The 27,658-nt window shown below is 46.6% G+C and overlaps 2 protein-coding genes across 2 annotated transcripts; both read right to left on the reverse strand.

The window, feature by feature from the left end:
* On the reverse strand, positions 1–3,888 carry LOC138666480 (zinc finger protein 84-like). Its single transcript, XM_069754698.1, has 6 exons — positions 3,882–3,888; positions 1,442–1,654; positions 1,208–1,348; positions 779–1,066; positions 113–562; positions 1–14 (listed from the first exon to the last, which is right to left on the reverse strand). Exons 1-6 carry the CDS (start codon positions 3,886–3,888, stop codon positions 1–3), a joined length of 1,113 nt encoding a protein of 370 aa, XP_069610799.1.
* LOC138663488 (gastrula zinc finger protein XlCGF66.1-like) lies at positions 1,452–27,658 on the reverse strand. The gene is made up of 8 exons (XM_069749728.1): positions 27,460–27,658; positions 26,664–26,813; positions 26,355–26,534; positions 26,149–26,272; positions 25,971–26,065; positions 14,376–14,466; positions 3,878–3,912; positions 1,452–1,897 (listed from the first exon to the last, which is right to left on the reverse strand). Exons 2-7 carry the CDS (start codon positions 26,739–26,741, stop codon positions 3,905–3,907), a joined length of 576 nt encoding a protein of 191 aa, XP_069605829.1. The 5' UTR covers positions 26,742–26,813; positions 27,460–27,658; the 3' UTR covers positions 1,452–1,897; positions 3,878–3,904.

A 27,658-nucleotide genomic window follows, 5' to 3' on the forward strand; every position in this document is an offset into this window, starting at 1 on the left:
TTAACAGTTGATTTCTAAGTAAAATGTTTCCCACATTAAGAAAATTAAAAAGGCTTCTCTGTGTGACAGCTCTGATGTCTAACAAGACGCTCTTTCAGGTTAAAACATTTACCACATTTTGAACAGGAAAAAGGCTTCTCCTCCGTGTGACTGCTCTGATGTCTAAAAAGATGCTCTTTCCGATTAAAACATTTCCCACATTCTGAACAGGAAAACGGCTTCTCCTCTGTGTGACTGCTCTGATGTCTAATAAGATGCTCTTTCCGATTAAAGCATTTCCCACATTCTGAACATGAAAAAGGCTTCTCCTTTGTGTGAGTTCTCTGGTGCTTATCAAGATGCACTTTCTGGTTAAAACATTTCCCACATTCTGAACATGAAAAAGGCTTCTCCCCTGTGTGACTGCTCTGATGTCTAACAAGATGCGCTTTCTGGTTAAAATATTTCTCACATTCTGAACAGGAAAAAGGCTTCTCTTCTGTGTGAGTTCTCCGATGTGTAACAAGAAGAGTTTTCTGGTTAAAACATTTCCCACATTCTGAACATGAAAAAGGCTTCTCCCCTGTGTGAGTTCTCTGGTGACTAACCAAATCTGATTTCCAGCTAAAACATTTCCCACATTCTGAACAGGAAAAAGGCTTCTCTCCTGTGTGGGTTCTCTGGTGCTTAACCAAATCTGATTTCTGGATAAAATATTTCCCACATTCTAAACAGGAAAAAGGTTTCTCCCCTGTGTGGGTTCTCTGGTGCCTAACCAAATCTGCTTTCTGGATAAAACATTTTCCACATTCTGAACAGGAAAACGGCTTCTCCCCTGTGTGGGTTCTCTGGTGCGTAACCAAATTTAATTTACAATTAAAACATTTCCCACATTCTGAACAGGAAAATGGCTTCTCTCCTGTGTGAGTTCTTTGGTGTGTAACAAGATTTGTTTTCCATTTAAAACATTTCCCACATTCTGAACATGAAAAAGGTTTCTCCCCTGTGTGAGTTCTCCGATGTGTAACAAGAAGCGTTTTCTGGTTAAAACATTTCCCACATTCTGAACATGAAAAAGGCTTCTCCCCTGTGTGAGTTCTCTGGTGACTAACCAAATCTGATTTCCAGCTAAAACATTTCTCACATTCTGAACAGGAAAAAGGCTTCTCTCCTGTGTGGGTTCTCTGGTGCTTAACCAAATCTGATTTCTGGATAAAATATTTCCCACATTCTAAACAGGAAAAAGGTTTCTCCCCTGTGTGGGTTCTATGGTGCTTAACCAAATCTGCTTTCTGGATAAAATATTTCCCACATTCTAAACAGGAAAAAGGTTTCACCCCTGTGTGGGTTCTCTGGTGCCTAACCAAATCTGATTTCTGGATAAAACATTTGTCACATTCTGAACAGGAAAACGGCTTCTCCCCTGTGTGGGTTCTCTGGTGCGTAACCAAATTTAATTTACAATTAAAACATTTCCCACATTCTGAACAGGAAAATGGCTTCTCTCCTGTGTGAGTTCTTTGGTGTGTAACAAGACTTCTTTTCCATTTAAAACATTTTCCACATTCTGAACATGAAAAAGGTCTGTCCCCTGTGTGCTTTCTCTGGTGAGTAACAAAATGTGATTTGCATGTAAAATATTTCCCACATTCTGAACATGAAAATGACTTCTTTGCTTTAGGACCAGTTTCTTTTTTAATGCCTCTTTTGTGACTTTGATTACCCTTAGTAGTCAGTAGTGAATCAGAAGAAGGGACCTGTTTCAAAGGATCAGCTGACAGATCTTTGCTGTGAATGGATGATGTTATATCTGGAGTAATAGTATTCACTTCATTTGTATCTTGTAGGATCTCAAGATCATCAGATTTAAAAACTGAAGATGTCAGCTGTCCTTCTGATCTCCTGGTACAGTCATCTGCTAAGATAAAAAAAAAATATTTTTTAATAAAATATCCTTGAGTTTTATATTTTTGATCATTTCTAATTAAACAGTCCATAAAAATGGCAAGCTATGTAAAAAACTTTAATTATTTACCAAGACAATGACAGTTCACAGTCTAATAGAAAACCTTATTAGATGAACCAGTTGTGTGTGGTGTTCAACTGTTTGTTCATTCTGCCACCCAAATATAGAATAAAAAGAAACCAATCAATGTTATGCAGGCAAAAAATAATACCAATTCTTATCTCGCAAAAAATAATACCAATTCTTATCTCACAAAAAATAAGTCCAAACAGGTCCATCATATGTGAATGGAAAAACATTAGGCTATGTGCACATGCTGCGGATTTTGATGCGGATCCGCAGGGTTTTTGGACGCGCAGAATTGCATCAAATCCGCAGTGTAGTGCACAAGCAATATTAGTCAATGTGAAATTGACATTTGTTGTGCACATGCTGGGGAAAAAAATGCCCGGAATTACAGTTTTTTTCCGCAGCATGTCAATTCTTTTTGCAGATTTGCAGCATTTCTGCACCTATTGACTTCCATTGTGTCAGGCCAATCCTCAGCAAAGCTGCAGGTTTAAGGGTATGTGCACACGTTGCAGATTTCCTGCAGAACTGCAGCTTTTTTTTTCCACGCAGAAACGCTGCAGATCCGCAAGTGATTTACAGTACAATGTAAATCAATGGCAGAAAAAAATGCGGTGTAAATAATGGTGCAGAAAAATCTTTACGGAAAACGCAGCAGATTCAAAAAAAGGACCATGTCAATTTTGGGCACCGGTGCTCAGGAAGGATATAATGGAACTAGAGAGAGTACAAAGGAGGGCAACAAAATTAATAAAGGGGATGGGAGAACTACAATACCCAGATAGATTAGCGAAATTAGGATTATTTAGTCTAGAAAAAAGACGACTGAGGGGCGATCTAATAACCATGTATAAGTATATAAGGGGACAATACAAATATCTCGCTGAGGATCTGTTTATACCAAGGAAGGTGACGGGCACAAGGGGGCATTCTTTGCGTCTGGAGGAGAGAAGGTTTTTCCACCAACATAGAAGAGGATTCTTTACTGTTAGGGCAGTGAGAATCTGGAATTGCTTGCCTGAGGAGGTGGTGATGGCGAACTCAGTCGAGGGGTTCAAGAGAGGCCTGGATGTCTTCCTGGAGCAGAACAATATTGTATCATACAATTATTAGGTTCTGTAGAAGGACGTAGATCTGGGTATTTATTATAATGGAATATAGGCTGAACTGGATGGACAAATTTCTTTTTTCGGCCTTACTAACTATGTTACTATGTTACTATGTAATTATTTTTGCAGATCTGCTGCGTTTCTGCATCCATTCCATAATAGAAATCTGCAGGGTTAAAAAAAAGGAAGAAATCCGCACAAAAATCTGCAATGTGTGCACATACCAAAAAAAGGTGCAGATTCTGACCTGCGTTTTCTGCCAAGAAATGCAGAATCTGCACAGAAAATTCCACAGTCAAATCTGCAACGTGTGTATATAGCCTAAAAAAGATCTGCGGATGTGCCTGCGAGAAACGCTGCAGATCGGAGAGGGAAGAGTGTGTGGGTGGAGACTGTGTGTACGGAGATGTGCGTGTCTGTGTGCGAGTGTTTGTGTGTATCTGTGTGTGTGTGGCTCTGCGGGGCTATGTGTGTGTGTGTGTGTGTGTGGCTCTGCGGGGATATGTGTGTGTGTGTGTGGCTCTGCGGGTGTGTGTGTGTGTAGGCATCTTCCGATCGGACTATGCCACCTGCTACAGTGACAGGAAGCCGGATGGTGTGTGTGTGTGTGTGTAGGCAGGCAGGCATCTTCCGATTGGACTATGCCTGCTACAGTGACAGGAAGCCAGATGATGGGACAGTAATAGTCCCATCATCTGGCTACTGTGTTCAAGTGTATAAAAAAAACAAACACATATACACATACAGTACATACTCACGATACATCTAGTCCCTGAAGCCTTCAATCACCTGTAAAAAAAAAAAATTAAAATAAAAAACCAACAGTATACTCCCTGATCCAATGTAATCCATGTATTAACGAACGACCGACGACGATCTTTGTTTATTTAACCCATTAACAACTACTGCATTAGTAATGGATAGGTATCTTATTGATGACTCTCCATTACTAAGCCAGATTGATGTCACCTTACAATTCAAAAGTGGTATCAACCCCCAACCACTACCCCATATGCCACCACTACAGAGCAGTGGGAAGAGAGGCTAAGTGCCGGAATTGAAGCATCTTATAGATGTGCCATTTCTGGGGCGGCTGAGAGCTAGTGTTTGTAGCCGGGGGTAGGGGGGAAGGGGGATGCAATACCCATGGCTCCTTCCTAGGCTATGAATATCAGCCCGCAGCTGTCTGCATAGCCTTTTCTGGCTATTAATTATAGGGGGACCCCATGTTGTTTTTTGGGGTGGTCCCCCTAATTTAATAGCCAGTAAAGCTAAATATACAGCTGCGGGCTAATATTCATAATAAGATCCATGGGTATTAACCCCTTCCCAAGCTATCCATTTTCAGGCTATAAACATCAGCCCCTAGTCGCTGGCTTCTCCTCTCTGGTGCAGAAAATCGCGCGGGAGCCCAACCCATTTTTTAAAATAAATTAAACATATTGCGTTTAAAGCCGGGGTCACACTTGTGAGAAACTCGCACGAGTCTCTCGCATCAATACTCGGGACTGGAGCGTGCAGCTCCATGTATTTCTATGCAGCTGACCGCTCCAGTGCCGGGTATCGAGGTGCGAGACTCTTGCGAGTTTCTCACAAGTGTGACCCCGGCCTAAAGCAGATTGTGTGTGTGTCTTTATTTCACTTTTTATGTACCGTTTAATTATGTTTATTACTAAATATCGGGCTTGGTATTTATCTATCTATCGATCTATAGATAGATAGATAAATCTATAGATAGATAGATCAAATCTGCAACATGTGCACATACCCTTAGTGGCTCAAAGGCTGTTGAAAATCAACAGGGTTTCTATAAACCAATCCAGCAAAATGTCACCGTCTATGGCAGCGCCTGCGTAGTAGCATCTATAAGTAAGAGATAGATGCTACTGGACAGGCGCCGCCGGTGTCACAATATTATAGGCATTATCAACAATAATATCAACACTAATATATGAATTATGTAAAATAGGGGTCAGGTCACTGAGGGATCAGTAACCTGTCATAAGCCAATACCGATGCATATGTAATCATAGAACATAAATCCACATCCACAGCCCCGCTACAAAGCACGAGAATCTCACTAAAAAAACTACAAATAAATATTAAACAACAACCACAAGACAGATTTCATCACCAGGTATCATAGTAATCAGTATAATGGCGCCGACCTCTCAGTGTCTGTAGGTTACTGTGCACAATCCTGCTGACAGGTTCACTTTAAATTTAGACCTTAGGCATTTGGAAGAGGCGATGGAGAGCTTTTTTAAGACTATTAGTTACACACTCACATAAGTGAGACAGGCCGATCCCACCACAATAAAACTATCATACAGAATGAACAGGTAAAAAAAGGACAGAATAAAAACATATGTAATTTATGACGTGGAGTGAATCCATGAAACCAGGTCTCGAGCCTTGACAACACATCTCCTGCAGGGGTGAATAAATGTATATTACAGCCATCAGCCACGCACAGACGCACAGCTTAGAGATCTATCATGGTACAGGTGTAATGTATTTTGTATGTAGTTTATCACAATCCTGTTTGAAGTTAGTTGGTTTTAATAGAAATGTAAAAGTCAGGATAAAGGGAAATTCTGTTATTGTACAGAAATTCACACTTGGCCTCACAGCACATTCAATGTTGTCGATCCTAAAAGCAAAGTTTGGCCAGAAAGACTGGACCTGGTCTTGTAGGGACCATATGAGCACATTCAGCAACACAGAAGGGAGGGGAGGGAGATTCATCCAATACGATATCAGGGATCTAGGAAGCCAACAGCATCATTACCCTCCGCTTTCTCTTACAGACCCATCATAATATATTTCTTCCAGTGATTTTCTAACTTGTCAGCACATTCTACGTACGCCGTCTTGACTTTGTAGTTTACAGATCTGGGCAGGTAAGGGTCAGCATCTTCTAACCCCAAGGGGTAGGTGGATCCTCCAGATGTTAAGATCTATAGAAAGTAGGAATTAGTCCTACCAGTAATGTAATTTCCAGGAGTCCATCCTGACAGCACCACCAGGAAGTTTTCCTTCCTGTCCCTATCAAGGATATGAAAACAGAAGAGGTTAAATAGCCCATCCCCACCTCCACCCTTCAGTGTCTTTTCCAAGTACCACACCAGGATGGATGCAACGCCATTTTATTAAATTTCCATTACAAATGTTTTACACCACATCAGATAGGAAATATATGGGAGGGAATATAAGGGGTGCTGTCAGGATGGACTCCTGGAAATTACATTACTGGTAGGACTAATTCCTACTTTTCCAGGACGTCCCTCCTGACAGCACCACCAGAAGTACCAAATAAGTACTATTAGGGCGGGATTACTGCTTGGAGGACTTTCCTCCTAAAGGCCGTCTGTTGGTTTGACAGAACGTCCAGTTTGTAATGTCTACAGAAAGTATCTATTTTGGACCAAGTCGTGGCCCTGCAAATTTGATCCATGGAAGCCAATGCACTCTCTGCCCAAGAAGCCGAGACTGCTCTCAGCAAGTGGGCCTTAAGTCCTTCGCGCGGAATTTTTCCTGCTGAGGAGTATGCTGTGGAAATGGCTAGTTTTTTTCCACCTAGCTAAGGTGGCTTTTAGTGCCTTCCTCTATTTTTCCCTGCCATCTGGACGAAGAGATGTGAATCTAATCTCCAGCCTTCTGTGAGTTTCAGGTATTGTAGGACTGTTCTTTTAACATCCAGAGAATGGAGTGCACGTTCGTTCTCGTTTTGATAGTCCTGACAGAAGGTGGGCAGTATTATTTCCTGGCTCCTATGAAAGTCAGTTACTACCTTTGGAAGGAAGGCTGGATCTAGCTTAAGAATGATACAGTCATCCTATATCCTTAGATATGGGTCTTTTATGTAAAGGGCTTGAATTTCCCCTATACGTCTGGCTGAGGTTATCGCCACCTGAAACACTATTTAATTGTTACCGAACTGAGATCTTCTTGATCTAGGGGTTCGTAAGGATTTTCCCGTAAATTATTCAGGGCTAAATTTAGGTCCCAAGGAGGGTTGGAGCTACATATTGTGGCTCTAATAAACCTTACCACCCAAGGGTGTTCTGCCAGCGGGCAATCAAAGAAGCTCAGAGCCGAGATTTGTACTTTTAGGGTCACGGGCTTTAGACCCTTGTCAAAGCCAGCCTTAAGAAAATCTAAGATTTGAGGAATATCAGGTTCCTGTTTAAGGGAAATTGGGCCTGTACAATATGAGCAGATTTTTTTCCAGACTTTAACCCCTTAATCCCATATGACGTACTATCCCGTCAAGGTGACCTGGGACTTAATTCCCAGGAATGGGATAGTATGTCATAGCGATCGGCCACGCTCCCCCCCTTAAGCTCCCCCCTGACTATCACAGCTGACATCCGGCACTATGTGCCAGGAGCGGTCACGAACTGCCCCCGGCACATTGCGATCAAACATGATAGCAGTGTTCCAGGGGCTTAGGGACGCATCGCGATCTGACCTTATAACATGATGCCACTGGGACAATGTTATAAAGTAAAAAAAAAAATATTTAGATGTGTAAAAAACAATTCCTAAATAAAGAAAAATAAAATATTGTTCCCATAAATACATTCCTTTATCTAAATAATAAACAAAAAACAATAAAAGTGCACATATTTAGTATCGCTACGTCTGTAACAACCTGACCTATCAAACTGTCCTACTAGTTAACCGCTTCAGTGAACACCGTAAAAAAAAAAACCGAGGCAAAAAACAACGCTTTATTATCATACCGCTGAACAAAAAGTGGAATAGCACGCGACGATATAACCATGGTACCGCTGAAAACATCATCTTGTCCCGCCACACAGCATCACCAGCGAAAAAATAATAAAGTTATAGTCCTCAGAATAAAGCGATGCAAACATAATTCTTTTTTCTATAAAATAGTTTTTATCGTATAAAAGCGCCAAAACATAAAAAAATGATATAAATGAGGTATCGCTGTAATCGTACTGACCCGAAGAATAAAACTGCTTTATCCATTTTACCGAAGGCCGAACGGTATAAACGCCCCCCCCCCCAAAGAAATTCATGAATAGCTGGTTTTTGGTCATTGTGCCTCACAAAAATCGGAATAAAAAGCAATCAAAAAATGTCACATGCCCAAAAATGTTACCAATAAAAAGTCAACTCGTCCCACAAAAAACAAGACCTCGGAACAAAATATGGAAAAATTAAGCTCTCAAAATGTGGTTAACGCAAAAAAATATTTTTTGCAATAAAAAGCATCTTTTAGTGTGTGACAGCTGCCAATCATAAAAATCCGCTAAAAACCCACTATAAAAGTAAATCAAACCCCCCTTCATCATCCCCTTAGTTAGGGAAAAATAAAAAAATTAAAAAAATGTATTTATTTCTATTTTCCCATTAGTGTTAGGGTTAGGGTGGGGCTAGGGTTAGGATTACATTTACGGTTGGGATTAGGGTTAGGGGTGTGTCAGGCTTAGGGGTGTGGTTAGGGTTATGGTTGGGATTAGGGTTAGGGGTGTGTTGAAATTAGGGGTGTGGTTAGGGTTAGGGGTGTGGTTGGGATTAGGGGTGTGTTTGGGTTAGGGTTTCAGTTAGAATTGGGAGTTTCCATTGTTTAGGCACATCAGGGCTCTCCAAACGCTACATGGCATCTGATCTCAATTCCAGCCAATTCTGCGTTGAAAAAGTAAAACAGTGCTCCTTCCCTTCTGAGCTCTCCTGTGCGCCCAAACAGGGGTTTACCCCAACATATGGGGTATCAGCGTACTCAGGACAAATTTGACAACAACTTCTGGGATCCAATTTCTCTTGTTACCCTTGGGAAAATAAAAATTGAGGGGGGCTATAAAAACATTTTTGTGGGGAAAAAAATGATTTTTTATTTTCACGGCTCTGCGTTATAAACTTCTGTGAAGCACTTGATGGGTCAAAGTGCTCACCACACATCTAGATAAGTTCCTTAGGGGTCTACTTTCCAAAATGGTGTCACTTGTGGGGGGTTTCAATGTTTAGGCACATCAGGGGATCACCAACGCAACATGGTGTCCCATCTCAATTCCAGCCAATTTTGCATTGAAAAGTCAAACGGCGCTCCTTCCCTTTCGAGCTCTGCCATGCACCCAAACAGTGGTTTACCCCCACATATGGGGTATCAACGTACTCAGGACAAATTGAACAACAACGTTTGGAGTACAATTTCTTCTGGTAACCTTGGGAAAATAAAAAATTGGGAGAGAACAGTTCATTTTTGTGAAAAAATATATTTTATTTTTACGGCTCTACATTATAAACTTCTGTGATGCACTTGGTGGGTCAAAGTGCTTACCACACATCTAGATAAGTTCCTTAGGGGGTCTACTTTCCAAAATGGTGTCACTTGTGGGGGGTTTTAATGTTTAGGCACATTAGTGGCTCTCCAAATGCAACATGGGGTCCCATCTCAATTCCAGCCAATTTTGCATTGAAAAGTCAAATGGCGCTCCTTCTCTTCCGAGCTCTTCCAAACAGTGGTTTACCCCCACATAAGGGGTATCGGGGTACTCCGGACAAATTGTACAACAACTTTTGGGATCCATTTTCTCCTGTTACCATTGGTAAAGTAAAACAAATTGGAGCTGAAGTAAATTTTTTGTGAAAAAAAATTAAATGTTCATTTTTTTTAAACATTCCAAAAATTCCTGTGAAACACCTGAAGGGTTAATAAACTTCTTGAATGTGGTTTTGAGCACCTTGAGGGGTGCAGTTTTTAGAATGGTGTCACACTTGGTTATTTTCTATCATATAGACCCTTCAAAATGACTTAAAATGTGATGTGGTCCCTAAAAAAAAAAAAGGTGTAAAAATGAGAAATTGCTGGTTAACTTTTAACCCTTATAACTCCCTAACAAAAAAAAATTTTTGTTTCCAAAATTGTGCTGATGTAAAGTAGACATGTGGGAAATGTTACTTATTAAGTATTTTGTGTGACATATCTCTGTGATTTAAGGGCATAAAAATTCAAAGTTGGAAAATGCGAAATTTTCACCAAATTTCCGTTTTTTTTCCACAAATAAACGCAAGTAATATCAAAGAAATTTTACCACTATCATGAAGTACAATATGTATCAAGAAAACAATGTCAGAATCACTGGGATCCGTTGAAGCGTTAAAGAGTTATAACCTCATAAAGGGACAGTGGTCAGAATTGTAAAAATTGTCCCGGTCATTAACGTGCAAACCACCCTCAGGGCTTAAGGGGTTAAGATATATGGCTGAAGTGACTGGCTTCCTACTCTTTTGTAAGGTAGATATGACTGATCCCGAGAGGCCTCTCAATTTTAGCATTTCCTTCTCAGGATCCAGGCTGAAAGCTGTAGGAATTATAGATTGTGATGAACAAGAGGGCCCGGTGTCAGGAGATTTTGTTGTAGTGGTAGAAGGATTGGATCTTCCACAGCCATCTGCTTTAGTACTGGAAACCAGCTTCTCCTGGGCCAGTACGGCGCTATTAGAATAACCGTTGTCAGACTCTCCTGAATCTTCCGTAGAACTCTCGGAATTAAGGGCAGTGGAGGGAAGGCATAAGCCAGTTCCATATCCCAATCGTGGGCTAAGGCGTCCACTGATGTCGGGTTGTCTCCTGGATTTAGTGAAAAGAACCGTCTTGTTTTTTAATTTATCCTTGAAGCGAATAAATCTATCTCTGGGAAGCCCAGATGTCGGTAAGATGTAGAAAGACTTCTTGATTTAAGGCCCACTCTGTGGGTTGGATTTTCTTCCTGCTGAGAAAATCTGCTACTTGGTTTCTGTCGCCCTTCAAATATACCGCCATTAGGGATCTTACATTGAGTTCGGCCCAAGAGAATATTACGTTTGAAGATGACGATGTCTTGGACCTCCTTGATGTAGGATGAAAGAGACTGTAGTTGAATTGTCGGAGAATATTCTGACGTGAAGGTCATTGCGCTGTTGCTGAGATCTGCTCAGTGCTTCCCAAACTGCTCTGAGTTCTCTGAAGTTTGAGGAGCTGTCGCTTATCCATGAGGGCCATGTTCCCTGAAGATAACGACCTTCTATATGAGCTCCCCAGCCACTGAGACTTGCGTCCGTAGTTATATTTATGCATGGAGACACTCGCCAGATTTTGCCCTGCTGCAGATTTGAGATGTTGATCCACCAGGACAGGGAGCATCTTCCTTCTATGGTTAAGGATATTTTGTCGTCCAATTACGTCTGTTTTCCATCCCATCTGGCAAGTAATCGCTGTAATCCCCTTGAGTGGAACTGGCTCCACTGGACGCACGGAATGCATGAGGTCATCAGGCCCAGTAGTCTCATGGCCTTCCTGATAGTGGTGTACTGTCTTTTTCCCAACATCAGAGCTTCTCGTGAGACGGCTAGACGTTTGTGAGCTGGAAGAAATGAATACTTTTTCGTGAGCTGGAAGAAATGAATACTTTTTCTCTGAGTCCAGAATCACCCCCAAGAAGATTCTCGGAGCTGATGAGAGTCCGAATGGCAGACACTGAAACTGGAAATAAAGAATTTCCCCTCGGTCTTTTATAGTGAACCTGTGGTATTTCTGGTGTAGGGGATGAATGGGCACATGATAATATGCACTTTTGAGATCCATTGTACACATTATTGAATCTTTCTTTATTAATGGTATGACGGATCTGATGGTCTCCATTTTGAAGCGTTTGTAAAGGACCCACTGATTCAGTGGTTTTAAGTTTATTATGGTCCGGTACTCGCCTCCTGGCTTTTTTATAGAAAAGAGACTGGAATAGTGGCCATGGAGTTGTTCGACAGGGGTACCGGAACTATGGCTATTTGTATGAGCTCTTGTATGTCTTCTAGAAGTCTTTGATGGACCTCTGGAGATTGTCTGCGGGTCAGACAATATCTTCAGGGGGGTATTTGAGTAAATTTTATTTTGTACCCTAGAGAGACTGTTTGGAGTATCCAACGGTTTGGGGTAATACCCTGCCATCCTTCCATGAACCGTTGAAGTCTTCCTCCAATGCGCCTGCCGTCATTGTTTACCTGACCCGGTACCTTGGTCACGAAAGGAGCCTCTACCCCTGCTTCCTTTAGGCTTCCGGTTTTACCCTTGCCACTATAATCCTGCCTTGGATTGAATCGGGGCCTCCGGATCACTGGCTTTTTGTTTTGTTTCTGTTCTGGGAAGCCTTCTTCTTATCAGATGATTTGTCCAGTAAGTCATCCAATACTGGGCCACATACATGGAGACCAGAAAATGGGATTGAGCAAAGTTTATTTTTGGATTGAGTGTCTCCTGACCATGACCTTAACCGTACCGCACGCCTTGCGGCATTGGACAATGCATTGCCCCTGGCTGCAAAGCGGACTCCTCTGCCATGAAATCAGTTGCGGTCTTCAGCAGTGGTAAGGATCTTAAAATTTCCTCTCGGGGAGTTTTATTTTTTATTTGATTTCTAACTCTTCAACCCATATATACATTGACCTTACTACTGAGGTCGCCGCTACATTAGCATTCATAATTGCCGCTGAAGCTTTGCATGATTTTTTAAGGAGATCCTCCGTTCTTCTGTCCATCGGCTCCTTAAGGCCTGAGGAATCTTCGAATGGGATGGCCGTCTTCTTTGACACTCTGGCTACTGGTATGTCAATTTTTGGAACCGTTTCCCACATCTTAGTATCCTCAGGATTAAAGGAAAGTCAGAATTTAAAGTCTTTTGGGACTATAAGTTTTTTCCCCACATCTTCCCATTCCTCTAATATCATGGCTGATATGTGATTATTCATGGGGAAGACCCTATCTCTTCGATCCCTTAGTCCTCCGAACATTTCGTTCTGGACTGTCATTGGCTCCGTGGATTCTTCCACTTTCATGGTGTTTTGGACTGCCTGTAACAGGGTGTCCGTGTCTTCGGAAGAAAATAAATAACTCTTCCGATCACCGGAAAGAAGTACAGAGGAAGATTCGCCTTCCGCTGAGTCTAGATCAGAGTAGCCGGATACTTCTCCTTCCTCGGCGCTTAGATCCATGTTCCATCTGGGTCTCTTAGGCGAGGGAACCTGGGGCGGTTCAGTACTAGCTATAGTGGCCTAAACCTCTTCTCTGATCATGGTGTGTATATTATCCAATAAGGATGCTTGCTCATGTTTGAGCAATTTGGCGATGCATGACTCGCACAGCTTTATTTCGTATGCATCTGGAAGTCTCGTGGCGCATAATGGGCACTTATTAGATCTTCTCTTGACCGCTGTTGTGGAGCACTTAGTTGTTTCCTTATCCTAGAAAATATGGAAAAGGAAGGTCCTATAGCTAACTGTGTATAGATTGCCTTGGAAGGTGCTATCGTAGCTCACTCACGTGGTCCAAGGGAGATTCGGACTGGACGTCAGGACGGCTAGCACTCTCCATCTTACTGGGTCAGTGTGTGCTGTCGGTCTTAAATAGTCTGTTTTACCCGGCTACAAGACATCTGAATCGTCCTCATTCCGATCACAGCTGCTGATCGTTTGGATCCCGCTGTCACTTTTGACAGTGCATGCACCCCGTGGAACGCACCATGGATATTGGATCTTTGCTTAGAAGTCGTGCCCCTTCCTGGAGCGCCCGCCAGCCCATTCAGTACCGCCCCCGGAAGTCGTCACTACGCGACTTCCAGTGTCATGGCGCCGCACTGGAGAGACGCTGACCCGGCGAGTGGCAACTTCCCAGCCACCTGCACTGGCGCCGCATCGCTGGAACAAGCATCTAGTGCGCCCGCCCATAGGGTGCCGCGCAGCAACTGCAGCCCAGTGTCCTCGGAGGGAATGTGGCTGAATTTGGGAGCACCCGACTGCTGAGGGACCTCTTGCGGTATTAGCGGTACTGAGGGCATACCATCTCGCCCTCTGCCTCTGCCCCAACCCCGAGGCAGGAGCTGGAGCCCAGGTAAACTGTATCTTCGCATGCCTGTGCTCCTCTTTCTGCGTCTGTCCCTGATAGGGACAGGATAAACACTGAAGGGTGGAGGTGGGGAGGGGCTATTTAACCTCTTCTGTGTTCCTATCCCCATCAAGGATATGAAGGACAACCTCCTGGTGGTGCTGTCAGGAAGGATGTCCTGGGAAAAGGGCTTTCAATGCCCAAAGTCATTTAAACAGTTTTGGTGGAGAATATTGTGGTCGGGAGGCAAAATGATGATCACACAATTGTGATACGGCAGGACCACACTACCACAGATAAAGCTGCCACAGCTGGTGACGAAGGAGAATCTGTGACTTCTCTGCATTTAGTGGTTACTACTCACTTGGGTAGTCATATGTAGGAATCTCCTCTTTATACCGCTCATCACCCCTCACATATGTCTCTGTAGTATTAATATGGGTTAGATCTTCACCCTGAAACAAATATTGTAAAAGTCACAGACAGATGGAGAAGTCACATCTATGATGAGCTCTAATCCTGCCATTTCCACTGTTCTCATTACATAAGTATAAAACATATAATACTGGTGGATAAAACAAGACTGAGCACAAGACCTTCACAGCCGTCTACATATCACAGGGGAGGTCTCATGAGTAGTGTTGAGCGATACCTTCCGATATCGGAAAGTATCGGTATTGGATTGGATCGGCCGATATTCAAAAAATATCGGATATCGCCGATACCGATACCCGATCCCAATGCAAGTCAATGGGACCAAAATATCGGAATTAAAATAAACCCTTTCTTTCCTTGTAGGTTCATTCTACATGAAGGAAAACAACTAAGAATAATGTAGGATGTATTTGGGGAGGTGGCGGAGACATTAAAGGCATAGAGGTTTAACCCAATCAAATAGAATAGCAGGAATTTTATTTTTTTTAAGACGTTCGGAGTTACAAAGATATTGACTATGTTAAGATTTTTTTTATTTTGTCAGATATTGATGTTTCACTACTTCCACGCCCTTCACCTTTTTTTTTTACTTTTCCCAAACTTTCATCTTCATCATCATCAGCATCCTTGACATCAACTTCTTCTTGACCTTATTCATCTTCTTCTTCATCTTCTACCTATTTTTTTTGTTTGTTACATTCTTCATACTCATTTTATTCAACTATTATTATTCTTCCTATTCTACTTCTTCATCATATTCTCATTTGTGACATGCATTCCCGTAGTTGTTATCTATAAAAGTTTGAAGATTACACCTTCCGTTCTGCCTGTCACAAAAGTTAAATTTGTCCGCGTTCAGTTTGGCCTGCAGCATCAGGCTTTATCCAGGGGCACCACGAGGAAGAACGGACTCACCCCCATAAACTGCTTAGTCTTCTTTTGCATATAATTTAGATAATATCTTTTGCTCTGATATTAAGTGTTATGCTTAATGTTCTTCTGCTCTTTGTTCTGCAGCCTCTTGTTCTTCTGCTTCTCGGTCTTCCATGTCGTCGTCTCCAGGGTCGTCGTCTCCAGGGTCATCGTCTCCGCCGTCGTCGTCGTCGTCATCATGGTGGTATTCAGGGTCGTCGTCTCCAGGGTCATCGTCATCTCAGTGGTTGTCGTCTCTGGTGTCGTCGTCATCTTAGGGGTGGTCTTCCGGGTCGTCGTCTTTAGGGTCTTGAACTTGGAAATGTAGCAGAAGGTACAAGAAGGCTGAGAAAATGCTGAGAACCAGCTGATGGAACTGGAACTCGGATGGCTACCCGAAGGTCCAAGAGCCAATGGAACTACCGAGGACCAGGTGACGTTACTGGAACCCGGTTACTAAGCAGGAGGTACCCGTGCTAAAAAGCACTACCAAGGACCACCTGACGTTGGCGGAACTCGGATACCCAGAAGGAGGCACCTAAGCCAAAGGCTCTGCCCGGAACCAGCTGACGTTACTGGAACCAGGATGGGGAGCAGAAGGTACAAGAGCAAAAGACACTGCCGAGAACCAGCTGACGGTACTGGAACCCGGATGCGTTGGCCAACTGTGCAAGAGCCAATGGCACTACCAAGGACCAGCTGACGGCGCTGGAACACGGTTACAAAGCTGTAGGTACCCGCGCTTAAAAGCACTAACAAGGACCGCCTGGCGTTGGCGAAACTCGGATACCCAGAAGGAGGCACCTAAGCCAAAGGCTCTGCCCGGAACCAGCTGACGGTGCTGGAACCAGGATGTGGACCAGAAGGTCCACAGGAGAGGAGAGAACAGCTAGGCCGCAAGGCTGCCGCAGTTACCGAACACCAACAGTCCTACAGGGGGAGCTTGGCCTACTGGCACTACAGAACCAGCCTTGATTGCCAATTCCCGCAGCCCACATAGGAAGCTCCTAAACTGGAGGCACCATAGAGTTGGCTAACCCGACCGCAACACGACGGGGCAACGTATAGGCATCTAAGTGACCTTGACACTACCCGGAACCAGCTGACGGTGCTGGACCCAGGCTGGGCACGAGGGAGTACCCATGACAAAGACACTGCCGAGAACCAGCTGACGGTACTGGAACCCGGATGCGTTGCCCAAGTGTGCAAGAGCCAATGGCACCGAGGACCAGCTGACGGTGCTGGAACACGGTTACAAAGCTGTAGGTACCCACGCTTAAAAGCACTACCAAGGACTGCCTGGCGTTGGCGGAACTCGGATACCCAGAAGGAGGCACCTAAGCCAAAGGCTCTGCGCGGAACCAGCTGACCGTGCTGGAACCAGGATGTGGACCAGAAGGTCCACAGGAGAGGAGAGAACAGCTAGGCCGCGAGGCTGCCACAGTTACCGAACACCAACAGTCCTACAGGGGGAGCTTGGCCTACTGGCACTACAGAACCAGCCTTGATTGCCAATTCCCGCAGCCTACATAGTAAGCTCCTAAACTGGAGGCACCATGGAGTTGGCTAACCCGACCGCAACACGACGGGGCAACGTATAGGCGTCTAAGTGACCTTGACACTACCTGGAACCAGCTGACGGTGCTGGACCCAGGATGGGCACGAGGGAGTACCCATGACAAAGACAATGCCGAGAACCAGCTGACGGTACTGGAACCCGGATTTGGACCTTTTCAAGATTGTCTTCCTAGAGCCACAACTAGCGGTGTTGGAGCAAAGGATAAGCAGGGGGAGCAGAGTGTAGGCCGAAGCCTGCACTGGAGGCAGTTTTGTGTCTGCGTTGCATTTGCAGGACACGTTGCCGGCTACACAGCAGGGGAACAGCTGGCGTTGCTGAACCCCACTGACACAATGGCGGGTGTTTTTCTCTGTGCAGCCATCACTTCCGGGCACCAACTGGCGGTGTTAGACCCCAGGGTCAGCAGGAGCAGAGTGTAGGCCGAAGCCTAGTAGAACCAATTTCAAAGGTAACCTTTAACCCCCCCTCAGGTGTTACAAACTAGAAGAGCCACACCTTGTGCAGCATTAATGCTGCACAAGTAAAAGGTTGCTCTATGAATTTTTCTACTTGCAAACTATATTGGAGGCGTGACTTGCCTTTTTAAGGAGACGCAGCACAGGTGTCAAAATTTACACCTAGGTGCTGGGCGCAGACTATTAAGCGTCGTTATTTGCTGTACAGTAGTCTGCGCTCTTGTGTTTTCCCTTGGCCATGCGCTGTGAGCGCTGCCTGTCTTCTCACCTCATTTCATGTCGGCCGGTGCGGTTAGCGATGGCCAGGAATCCCAGACCCGCAGTGTCTTTTCATAAAGTCACACTGCAGGGCTGGGATTCATGGCCTTGCGCAGTAAATATGTTCGCCGCTCACACATGTCCTTACACGTGCTTCAGACTGGGCGGCCTCAGCCGATCCCTTATCGCATGCCGCGGCCATGAGACGGCACAGTCTGAAGAAGGCGGAAGGAGATGAGTGAAGACAGGCGAACATATGCACTGCACATGCCCATGAATCACACCCTCGCAGTCAAAATATATCAGACAATGAGGGTCGTTGTGTCGGCAGGGCGGACGCACAGGCACAGCCAGCCAACCAATGATGTCAGAAGACGGCCAGCGCTACCAAGGGGGGTGCAGCATGTCATTTAAAAAGGAAAGTCACACCTCAGGGACAATGTAATGGTCTCTAATGAGACACATTTTGTACGTGTTCGGTTCGACGTGTGCATGGAGAAAAAGTGAGCCACCTTGTACAAATGCAGCATTACCGCTGTACAAGGTGGCTGTTATACATACAAACGCCTGGGGGGGCAGGGTCCCTTTAATTTCAGTTCAGGTGCCTGCGTGGCGTTTGCAGGACACGTTGCCGGCTACACAGCAGGGGAACAGCTGGCATTGCTGAACCCCACTGACACAATGGCGGGTGTTTTTCTCTGTGCAGCTAGCACTTCCGGGCAACAACTGGCGGTGTTAGAGCCCAGGGTCAGCAGAAGAGAAGCAGAGTGTAGGCTGAAGCCTGCACTGGTGGCAGCTTTAGGTCTGTTGTGCCAGCGTGGCTTGTGCTGGACACATTGCCGACTACACAGCAGGGGAACAGCTGGCGTTGCGGAACCCCACTGACACATCAGCGAGTGTTTTTTCTGTGTAGACAACACTTCCAGGTGACAACTGACAGTGTTGAAACCGAGGGAATCAAAGAGAAGCAGAGTGTAGGTCGAAGCCTGCACTGGAGGCAGGAAAATGTCTGTTATTGTGCCAGCGTGGCTTGTGCTGGACAAGTTGCCGGCTACACAGCAGGGGAACAGCTGGCGTTGCTGAACCCCACTGACACATTGGCGGGTGTTTTTCTCTGTGCAGCTAGCACTTCCGGGCAACAACTGGCGGTGTTAGAGCCCAGGGTCTGCAGTAGGGGCAGAGTGTAGGCCGAAGCCTGCACTGGAGCAAGTTGAAAGGGAACCTTTAACCCCCCCCCAGGCATTTGTTGCTGAAAGAGCCATCTTGTACAGCAGTAATACTGCAAAAGGAAAAAGGTGGCTCTTTAAATTATGCTCCTTGAAAACGCTGAACTACACACTCATATAATGTGTCCCCTCACACTGTTAAACCGTCCCGGAGATGGGACTTTCCTTTGTAATGTGACACAGCACAGCCGTCATTCCAACCCCCTTGGTGCCGTGCGCCGCCTCCTCAGCGTTGTTTGATTCTGTCACGGAGCCCGCGCTGTAATGTTATCCCTTGGCCATGCACACTTAGCGGTGCCCGTCTTCTGACATCATTTAGGTGTCAGTCTGGCAGTGCCTGTGCGTCCAAGCTGCCCAAGATCCAACCTCGCAGTGTCATCTAATGTAATCCCACTGCGGGCCTGGGATCCATGGGCATGCGCAGTGTATATCATCGCCTCTCACTCCCCTCCTTCCTGCTTCTTCAGACTGTGCGGCGTCACGGCCGTGGCATGCTATTAGGGATCAGCTGACACCGCCTAGTCTGAAGAAGCGGGAAGAAGGGGAGTGAGAGGCTAGTATATGCACTGCACATGGCCATGGATCCCAGGCCCACTGTGGGATCACATTAGACGACACTGCGAGGTGGGATTTCGGGCAGCGTGGACGCACAGGCGCAGCCAGGCCGACAACAAATGATGTCAGAGGACGGGCAGCGCAAACTGTGCATGGCCAAGGGATAACATAACAGCGCAGGGTCCGTGACAGAATCAAACAACGCTAAGGAGGCGGCGCACGGAGCCAAGGGGGTAGGAATGACGGCTGTGCTGCGTCACATTACAAAGGAAAGTCCCACCTCCGGGACGGTTTGACGGTGTGAGGGGACACATCACATGAGTGTGTAGTTCAGCGTTTCCAAGGAGCATAATTTAAAGAGCCACCTTTTCCTTGTGCAGTATTGGTGCTGCACAAGGTGGCTCTTTCAGTAACAAACGCCTAGGGGGGGGGGACAGGTTCCCTTACATTTTAATTGTGCCAGCGTGGCGGTCGCATGACACGTTGCTGGATACACAGCAGGGGAGCAGCAGGCGTGACTGAACCCCACTAACACATTGGCGAGGTGTTTGGCTCTGTGCAAATAGCACTTACGGGCATCAACCAGCAGTGTTGGAGCCCAGGGACAGCAGGAGCAGAGTGTAGGCCGAAGCCTGCACTGTAGGCATGTAAATGTCTGTTAGTGTGCCAGCGTGGCGGTCGCATGACACGTTGCCGGATACACAGCTGGGGATCAGCTGACGTTACTGAACCCCAATAACAGAGGAGCGACTGTTGACTGTGCAGACAGCACTTCCAGGCACCAACTGGCGGTGTTAGAGCCCAGGGACAGCAGATTGGAGGTATTGCCGCACACACAGCTGGGGATCAGCTGACGTTACTGAACCCCAATAACAGAGGAGCGACTGTTGACTGTGCAGACAGCACTTCCAGGCACCAACTGGCGGTGTTAGAGCCCAGGAACAGCACGAGTAGCAGAGGAACAGAGTGTAGGCCGAAGCCTGATTGTAGCAAGTTGAAAGGGAACCATTAAACCCCCCCCCCCAAGGCGTTTGTAGCTGAAAGAGCCATCTTGTGCAGCACTAAGGATGCAAAAGGAAAAGGTTGCTCTTTTAATTATGCTCCTTGCAAACACAGAAGTAAACACTTATAAAATGTGTCCCTTGATACCGTAAAACCGTCCTGGAGGTGGGAATTTCCTTCGTAATGGGACGCAGCACAGCTGTCATTCCTATCCCCTTGGAGCTGTGCGCCGCCTCATCAGCGTTGTTTTAAGCTTTCACGGAGCCTGCGCTGTTATGTTATCCCTTGGCCATGCACACTTAGCGGTGCCCGTTTCTGACATCATTTAGGTGTCAGGGTGTCAGTGCCTGTGCGTCCACGCTGCCCGAGATCCCACCTCGCAGTGTCGTCTAATGTAATCCCACTGCGGGCCTTGGATCCATGGGCATGCGCAGTGCATATCCTCGCCTCTCACTCCCCTCCTTCACTCTTCTTCAGACTGTGCGGCGTCACGGTCGTGGCATGCTATTAGGGATCAGCTGACGGCGCACAGTCTGAAGAAGGCGGAGGGAGATGAGCGAGAGCCTGAGGGGAAGATATGCACTGCGCATGTCCATGGATCCCAGGCCCGCAGTGTGATTAAATCAGAAGACACTGCGAGGCGGGATCTCGGGCAACGCGGCCGCACAGGCGCAGCCAGCCTCACACCAAATTATGTCAGAAGACAGGCAGCGCAAATTGGGCATGGCCAAGGGATTACAGAACAGCGCAGGCTCCGTGACAGCTTAAAACAACGCTGAGGAGGCAGCGCACGGCACCAAGGGGGGAGGAATGACGGCTGTGCAGCGTCACATTACGAAGGAAAGTCCCACCTACAGGACGGTATAACGGTATCAGTGAACACATTTTATAAGTGTTAAGTTCTGCGTGTGCAAGGAGCTAAACTAAAAGAGCTACCTTTTCCTTGTGCAGCATTACTGCTGCACAAGGTGGCTCTTTCAGTAACAAACACCGGGGGAAGGGGGGACAGGTTCCCTTACATTTAGGTTGTTGTGCCAGCGTGGCGGTCGCAGGACACATTGCCGGCTACACAGCTGGGGATCAACTGACGTTACTGAAACCCAATAACACTGGGTCGTATGTTTTGACTGTGCAGCCTGCACTTCTGAGCCGCAACTGGCGGTGTTGGAGCCCAGGAATTGCAGTTCAGGTGGTAGAAAGATGAACACATCAGGAGACCTGGATGACACCCAATTACTTAATCAGGCAAAGGAGTGGCAAATTCCTGCGAGATCCAGGCCTGGTTCACTTCAGAAAAGTAAGCCGGTCAACGTTATCGGAGGATAGTCGCATGCGACGGTCTGTTATTACACCACCTGCGGCACTAAAGACACGTTCCGATAAGACACTAGCCGCAGGGCAAGCCAGCACCTCCAATGCATACTGGCTTAGCTCTGGCCATGTATCCAGCTTAGAGACCCAAAACTTGAAAGGGGAAGAGCCGTCTGGGAGAACAGTAAGAGGGCAAGACATGTAGTTTGTCACCATCTGACGGAACCGTTGCCTCCTGCTGACTGGAGCCGCCGGTGATGGTGTAGACATTTGTGGCGGGCACACAAAACGTTTCCACAGTTGGGCCATACTGGTCTTGCCTTGGGCAGAGGCACTGCTTCTGCTCCCTCTTTGTGCAGAGCCTCCTCCACTGCCTCGACGCATTGAGCTACTTTGTAAAGCACTAGCAGCACTCCTCTCAGTTGGACTGGAGAAGATGATGGAATTCACCAGTGTGTCGTGGTACTCCCGCATTTTACGCTCCCGGGTCAACGCTGGGATGAGGTTTTAGATGTTGTCCCGGTAGCGAGGATCGAGGAAGGTGTACACCCAATAATCAGGCATGTTGAGAATGTGGTCGATGCGGCGGTCGTCTCTCAGGCACTGCAACATGAAATCAACCATGTGCTGCAGACTGCCAACTGGCCCAGAAACGCTGTCCCCTGCTTGAGACATGATCTCTGCCCGCTCTTCATCACCCCACCCTCGCTGTACACACTGACCACTGGACAATTGTGTAACTCCCTCCTCTGGACGGAGCTCTTCCTCCTCCATTGACTCCTCCTCATCCTCCTCACAAAGTGTCCCCTGCCTACCCCTTTGTGAGGAACCACGTGGCGCTGACTCTCCAGAAGCTGATGGAAAAGGTGACTCATCATCCTCCACCTCTTCCGCAACATCATCCCTTAACGCTTGCAGTGTTTGTTGAAGCAGGCAGATAAGGGGGACAGTCATGCTGACTAGTGCATCATCTGCACTTGCCATCCGCGTGGAATAATCGAAAGGACGCAAAACCTGGCAGACGTCCTTCATAGTGGCCCACTCTGTGGTTGTGAAGTCTGATCGGCGCTGACTGCGACTTCTTTGCGCCTGATGCAGCTGGTACTCCATTACTGCTTGCTGCTGTTCACACAACCGCTCCAACATATGTAACGTGGAATTCCACCTGGTAGGTAGGTCACATATGATGCGATGTTCCGGAAGGCGAAATCGGCGCTGCAGAGCAGCAATGCGGGATCTTGCCAAGCTGGAACGCCGCAAGTGAGCACACTCTAGGCGGGCCTTGTGCAGCAGTGCATCAAGATCCGGATAGTCCCTCAGAAAACTCTGCACAACCAAATTGAGCACATGTGCCAGACATGGGATGTGAGTGAGGTTGCCAAGGGCCAAAGCTGCCACCAGATTTCGGCCATTGTCACACACTACCATGCCTGGCTGGAGATTTCGCTGGCACAAACCACACATCGCTCTCCTGCTTGATGGCATTCCAGAGCTCCTGCGCTGTGTGGCTTCGATTCCCCAAAGAAACTAATTTCAAGACGGCCTGTTGACGTTTGGCCACGGCTGTGCTCATGTCGGTCGTAACAGGTAAACGTTCATGGGTCCATGTGGAGGTGGACTGTGACGGCTCCTGCAGCGATGATTCTGAGGAACTTGTGTATGAGGAGGAGTCAATGCGTACAGACTGGATTCCTGCAATCCTTGGAGTGGGCAGGACACGTCCTGCACCACTCGCACGATCTGTACCCGGCTCAACAACATTAACCCAATGGGCAGTGAGGGAAAGGTATCGCCCCTGTCCATGTTGACTGGTCCACGCATCGGTGGTGAAGTGGACCTTGCTACTGACGGCGTTCAGTAGCGCGTGTTTTATGTGTCCCTCCACATGCTTGTGCAGGGCAGGGACGGCTTGCCTGCTGAAGTAAAAGCGGCTGGGCACCTTGTACTGTGGGACTGCCAATGCCATCAAGTCACGGAAGCTGTCAGTCTCCACCAGCCTGAATGAGAGCATTTCCAGTGACAGAAGTTTGGCAATGCCTGCATTCAGAGCCTGTGCTCGGGGGTGGTTTGCCGAGAATGCCCGCCTTTTCTCCCATGCCTGTACTACCGATGGCTGTAGACTAGGCTGGGAGTGTGAGGATGACTGGGAACGTGGTGCTGTGGGTGGAATTACACTAGGTCTCTGGACAACAGTGCCAGAGGTTCTTCCATGGCGATCCTGGGAGGAAGCCGAACCAGCTGTGTGTGAGCTGGAGGAAGAGGCAACACGAGCTGGAGAGGTGGTAGCTGCCGCTGTTGGTTGGCCTAGGTCTTCAGTGTGTTTTTGTAACTCCACCGCGTGCCTGGTCCGCACATGTTTCCATATATTTGTGGTATTGAGGTTGCTGACACTTTTCCCTCTTTTGACTTTCTGATGACACAGCTTGCATTTGACAAAACAAATGTCATCTGCATCTGTGTCAAAAGAGGACCAGGCACTGCAAGTCTTGGGAGCGCCCTTTTTGGCTTTTGGAAGAGACAGGCTCCAAACGGGTGCCAAAGTGGAGGCTACAGGCTCCGCAGTTTTCCCCTTCCCTCTCCCTCTTTGGCCCGTTCGGGGAATCTCTTCCTCAGAGCTGCTCCCACCACCTTCCTGTTCCTCACGCCACGATGGGTCAAGGACCTCATCATCTCCACTACCCTCTGCCACCAACTGCTCCTCCTGGGTAGTCTCGGCAGCACAGTACGCACCAGAAAGCGGCACCTGAGTTTCATCATCAGATGCGTACTGTGCTGTGGTCACCGGAGGCACTGGCCCACCCGCCTCTTCAGAGTCAGAGAGACAAAGCTGTTGGGCATCACTGCACACTGCCTCTTCTTCCATTTCTCCAATGCTGCTTGGCTGGCCCCGTTTCCAAGTCAAGAGATTCAGAGAACAGAAGTAGAGACGGCTCCTGTCCTGGGCTCTCTGACTGCCTGGCCAATTTGGCAGGTGGTGAAGAGACAGATGGCTGGTCTCCAGTGGTCTGTGCCTGAGAGGATGTGGCACTAATTGAAGTCGATGCCGATGCGTTAGCTGCCATCCATCCAACAACGGCTTCAATTTGATCTTCACGCAGCAGCGGTGCACGGCGCTCTCCGACAAAGCTGCGCATGAAGGACTGTTCCCTGCTGAAACTGGGTGATGATGAGTCACCGGTGCCCGCAGCAGGCACAGAATCACCACATCCTCTCCCTGCTCCGCGCCCACGCCCACGTGCCTTACTCCCTGCCCTCTTCATCTTGGTTCACAGATAAAGATAAGCAGAAAAGTATTAAGGCCTTAGTGTGCTTATTCCTGAAATGCTCCTCCTAACAGGTGTAAGAAACACTAATGTTGTAAAGTGTGGACTAGACTTTATTATTGATAAAATGTGGCCTACACAAGTGTTAAGTGGTGTTTGGTGAACTTTACTTTTTTTTTTCTGCAGATCGGGCTACAGAGCGAGTTTCACTCACACGGAGACCGTGCATACGGCCGTAAACGGCGCTGCAAGGCCCAAAAACACTCTTATAGGTTATCCTATGTAGTGTTTTTCCACAATTTAGCTGGAGACGGGTGGAAAGCCACTAATAGGAAATTTGAAAAAAAATGTGCAGCAGGCTGCACTATGAGCAAAAAAGGACAATGGATAGAACTGTATGAGGCAGTGTGAACCCCCCTGAGCTGAATACAACCGGCTATGGCTGCACGCAGACTACAGAGTGAGCTGCACACACACACACACACACAAGAGAGACCTTGCAGAACGCTGTTAAAACAGTGCTGCAAGGCAAGAGCAAGGTGAACAGTGAACACAGCGGTTGCTAAATTAGCCTGGGAAAAGCGCAATGAAGCAATTCGCTATCTCAACTGGCCCTCAGTTAGAACACAGCGTCCTGTCCCTAACTGAAATCACAGCAGAGTGAGCGCAAAATGGCGGCAAGCGTTTTTTAAAGTGCATCATGACATCATTTCAGCAGCCAATCACAGCCTTGCCAGTAGTTACATGCCCACCATGCTAAACAGGATGTGCCCACACTTCCATTCATTCCTCATTGGCTACTGCGTGCAGTTTGAATTCTGGGAACTTCCGATTCCGGTATCCGATATGCGGTAAATATCGGAAATCGGTATCGGAATTCCGATATCGCAAATATCGGCCGATACCCGACACTTGCGGTATCGGAATGCTCAACACTACTCATGACACCTTCTCTCCATCTACCTGATGATCCTGAGGAGCATTGGGATCTTCTTGTTTACAGTTCTGTGGAAGAAGACTGGGACATCTCTCTGGTGTTGTCCTCTTACTGGATAGATCTAGAGGAAACACATACAGGGACTGAATTCATTATTTACATACAGATAATTATAGGCCGTGTGTATTTAGTCCTGTCTATTACCTGGTGATGTGAGGGGCTGGGGAACCTCCATCATGACATCCTTGTACAGATCTTTGTGTCCTTCTAAATACTCCCACTCCTCCATGGAGAAATAGACGGAGACATCCTGACACCTTATAGGAACCTGACACATACAATGATACCATCATCCCCCAATCCCTTCATAGCGTTACTGTATAATGTCCCAGCATTCCCAGCAGTGTCACCTCTCCAGTCAGCAGCTCAATCATCTTGTAGGTGAGTTCTAGGATCTTCTGGTCATTGATGTCCTCATGTATCAGGGGGTGAGGTGGAGGCCCCATGATTGGGCTCAGGGGTTTTCCCAATCCCTCAGACATAGGGTCCTGATGTCGCTCACTAGAGGTCTTCTTCACTACTGTGTAATCCTGGTTATGGAGAGACACATTAATAAATCTCACTACATACATTTCCAGAGTCCTCACCTCTCCAGTTCTGTCCATCTGTTATTCCCATAGATAAGAATGATGTAATGTGACGTCATCAGAATTTCTCACCTCTCCAGTAAGCCGGAAGAGGATCTCTAGGGTGAGGTGTAATATCCTTTCCGCCATCTTGTCTCTACCCATATCCATCTTTGATGGGTAAATCAGGAAAATTCTCTTATATAGAAGATCTTCACTTAGAGGATCCGATATTGTAGGGACCTGAATGAGAAGAAGATGAGCCGATGTAACATCATAAAAATCCTGTGTAATAATACAATAACTGGAGATAATAAGGGAAACATATGAGGAGATTTATTATTTTACATTATTTAGTTTTTCCTGACATCTACTAATAAAACCTATATATGTTTAGGCCACAGACAACAAGCAGTTTCTTCCTTGGAGTCGGCAGCTGAATATGTTCCTCATAGACTCATCTTCCATAACGCTAATTCTCGTCTCATTTACCGACACTGGAATCGGCATTAGCAATACTGCAGGAGATATTCATTACACGTGACATGAGAAATAACTACTTCATGATGAGGACGACATCTTCATCTTCTACTATGGCTCTAGAAACATATTTGTCCAGAGTCGGTCACTGACTCCATCACCACCGGCCGTCTATATGAAGGTTTCCCGTCTTCCCCGCACTGTAATCTTCTATCACGTTAGGTCTCAGGTCTGATTCACACACAGAAGTTTGAGGCTTTTTTTTAGGAGATTGTTGGTAACAACCAAGACAGGAGATATATGAGGCCAATGTCTCCATGTACAGGCTTTCTTTTTCTCAGGATATGATGGTTTTTCTTTGGTACTTTCCCCCATTAGAAGGGACACCTGAGGATATTGGGGTCTTTACCTGCTACAGTCCTGGTGGGATTTACTCGGTAAAGTGGACAGTAGACAAACGTCACCATCAATTACCATCAGACTGAAGGAACATCGCTCCTCTATTCAGATCTAGGATGAAATCCACTGCGGCCCCTGCAAGAAAAGAATGAGAAAGAGCAGAAGTCGGGTGAGACCACCGTGGCCTGAGATTTCTATGGCTGCTCTGT

This window comes from Ranitomeya imitator, chromosome 2 (genome assembly GCF_032444005.1).
Source record: "Ranitomeya imitator isolate aRanImi1 chromosome 2, aRanImi1.pri, whole genome shotgun sequence".
NCBI classification, from domain to species: Eukaryota; Metazoa; Chordata; class Amphibia; order Anura; family Dendrobatidae; genus Ranitomeya; species Ranitomeya imitator.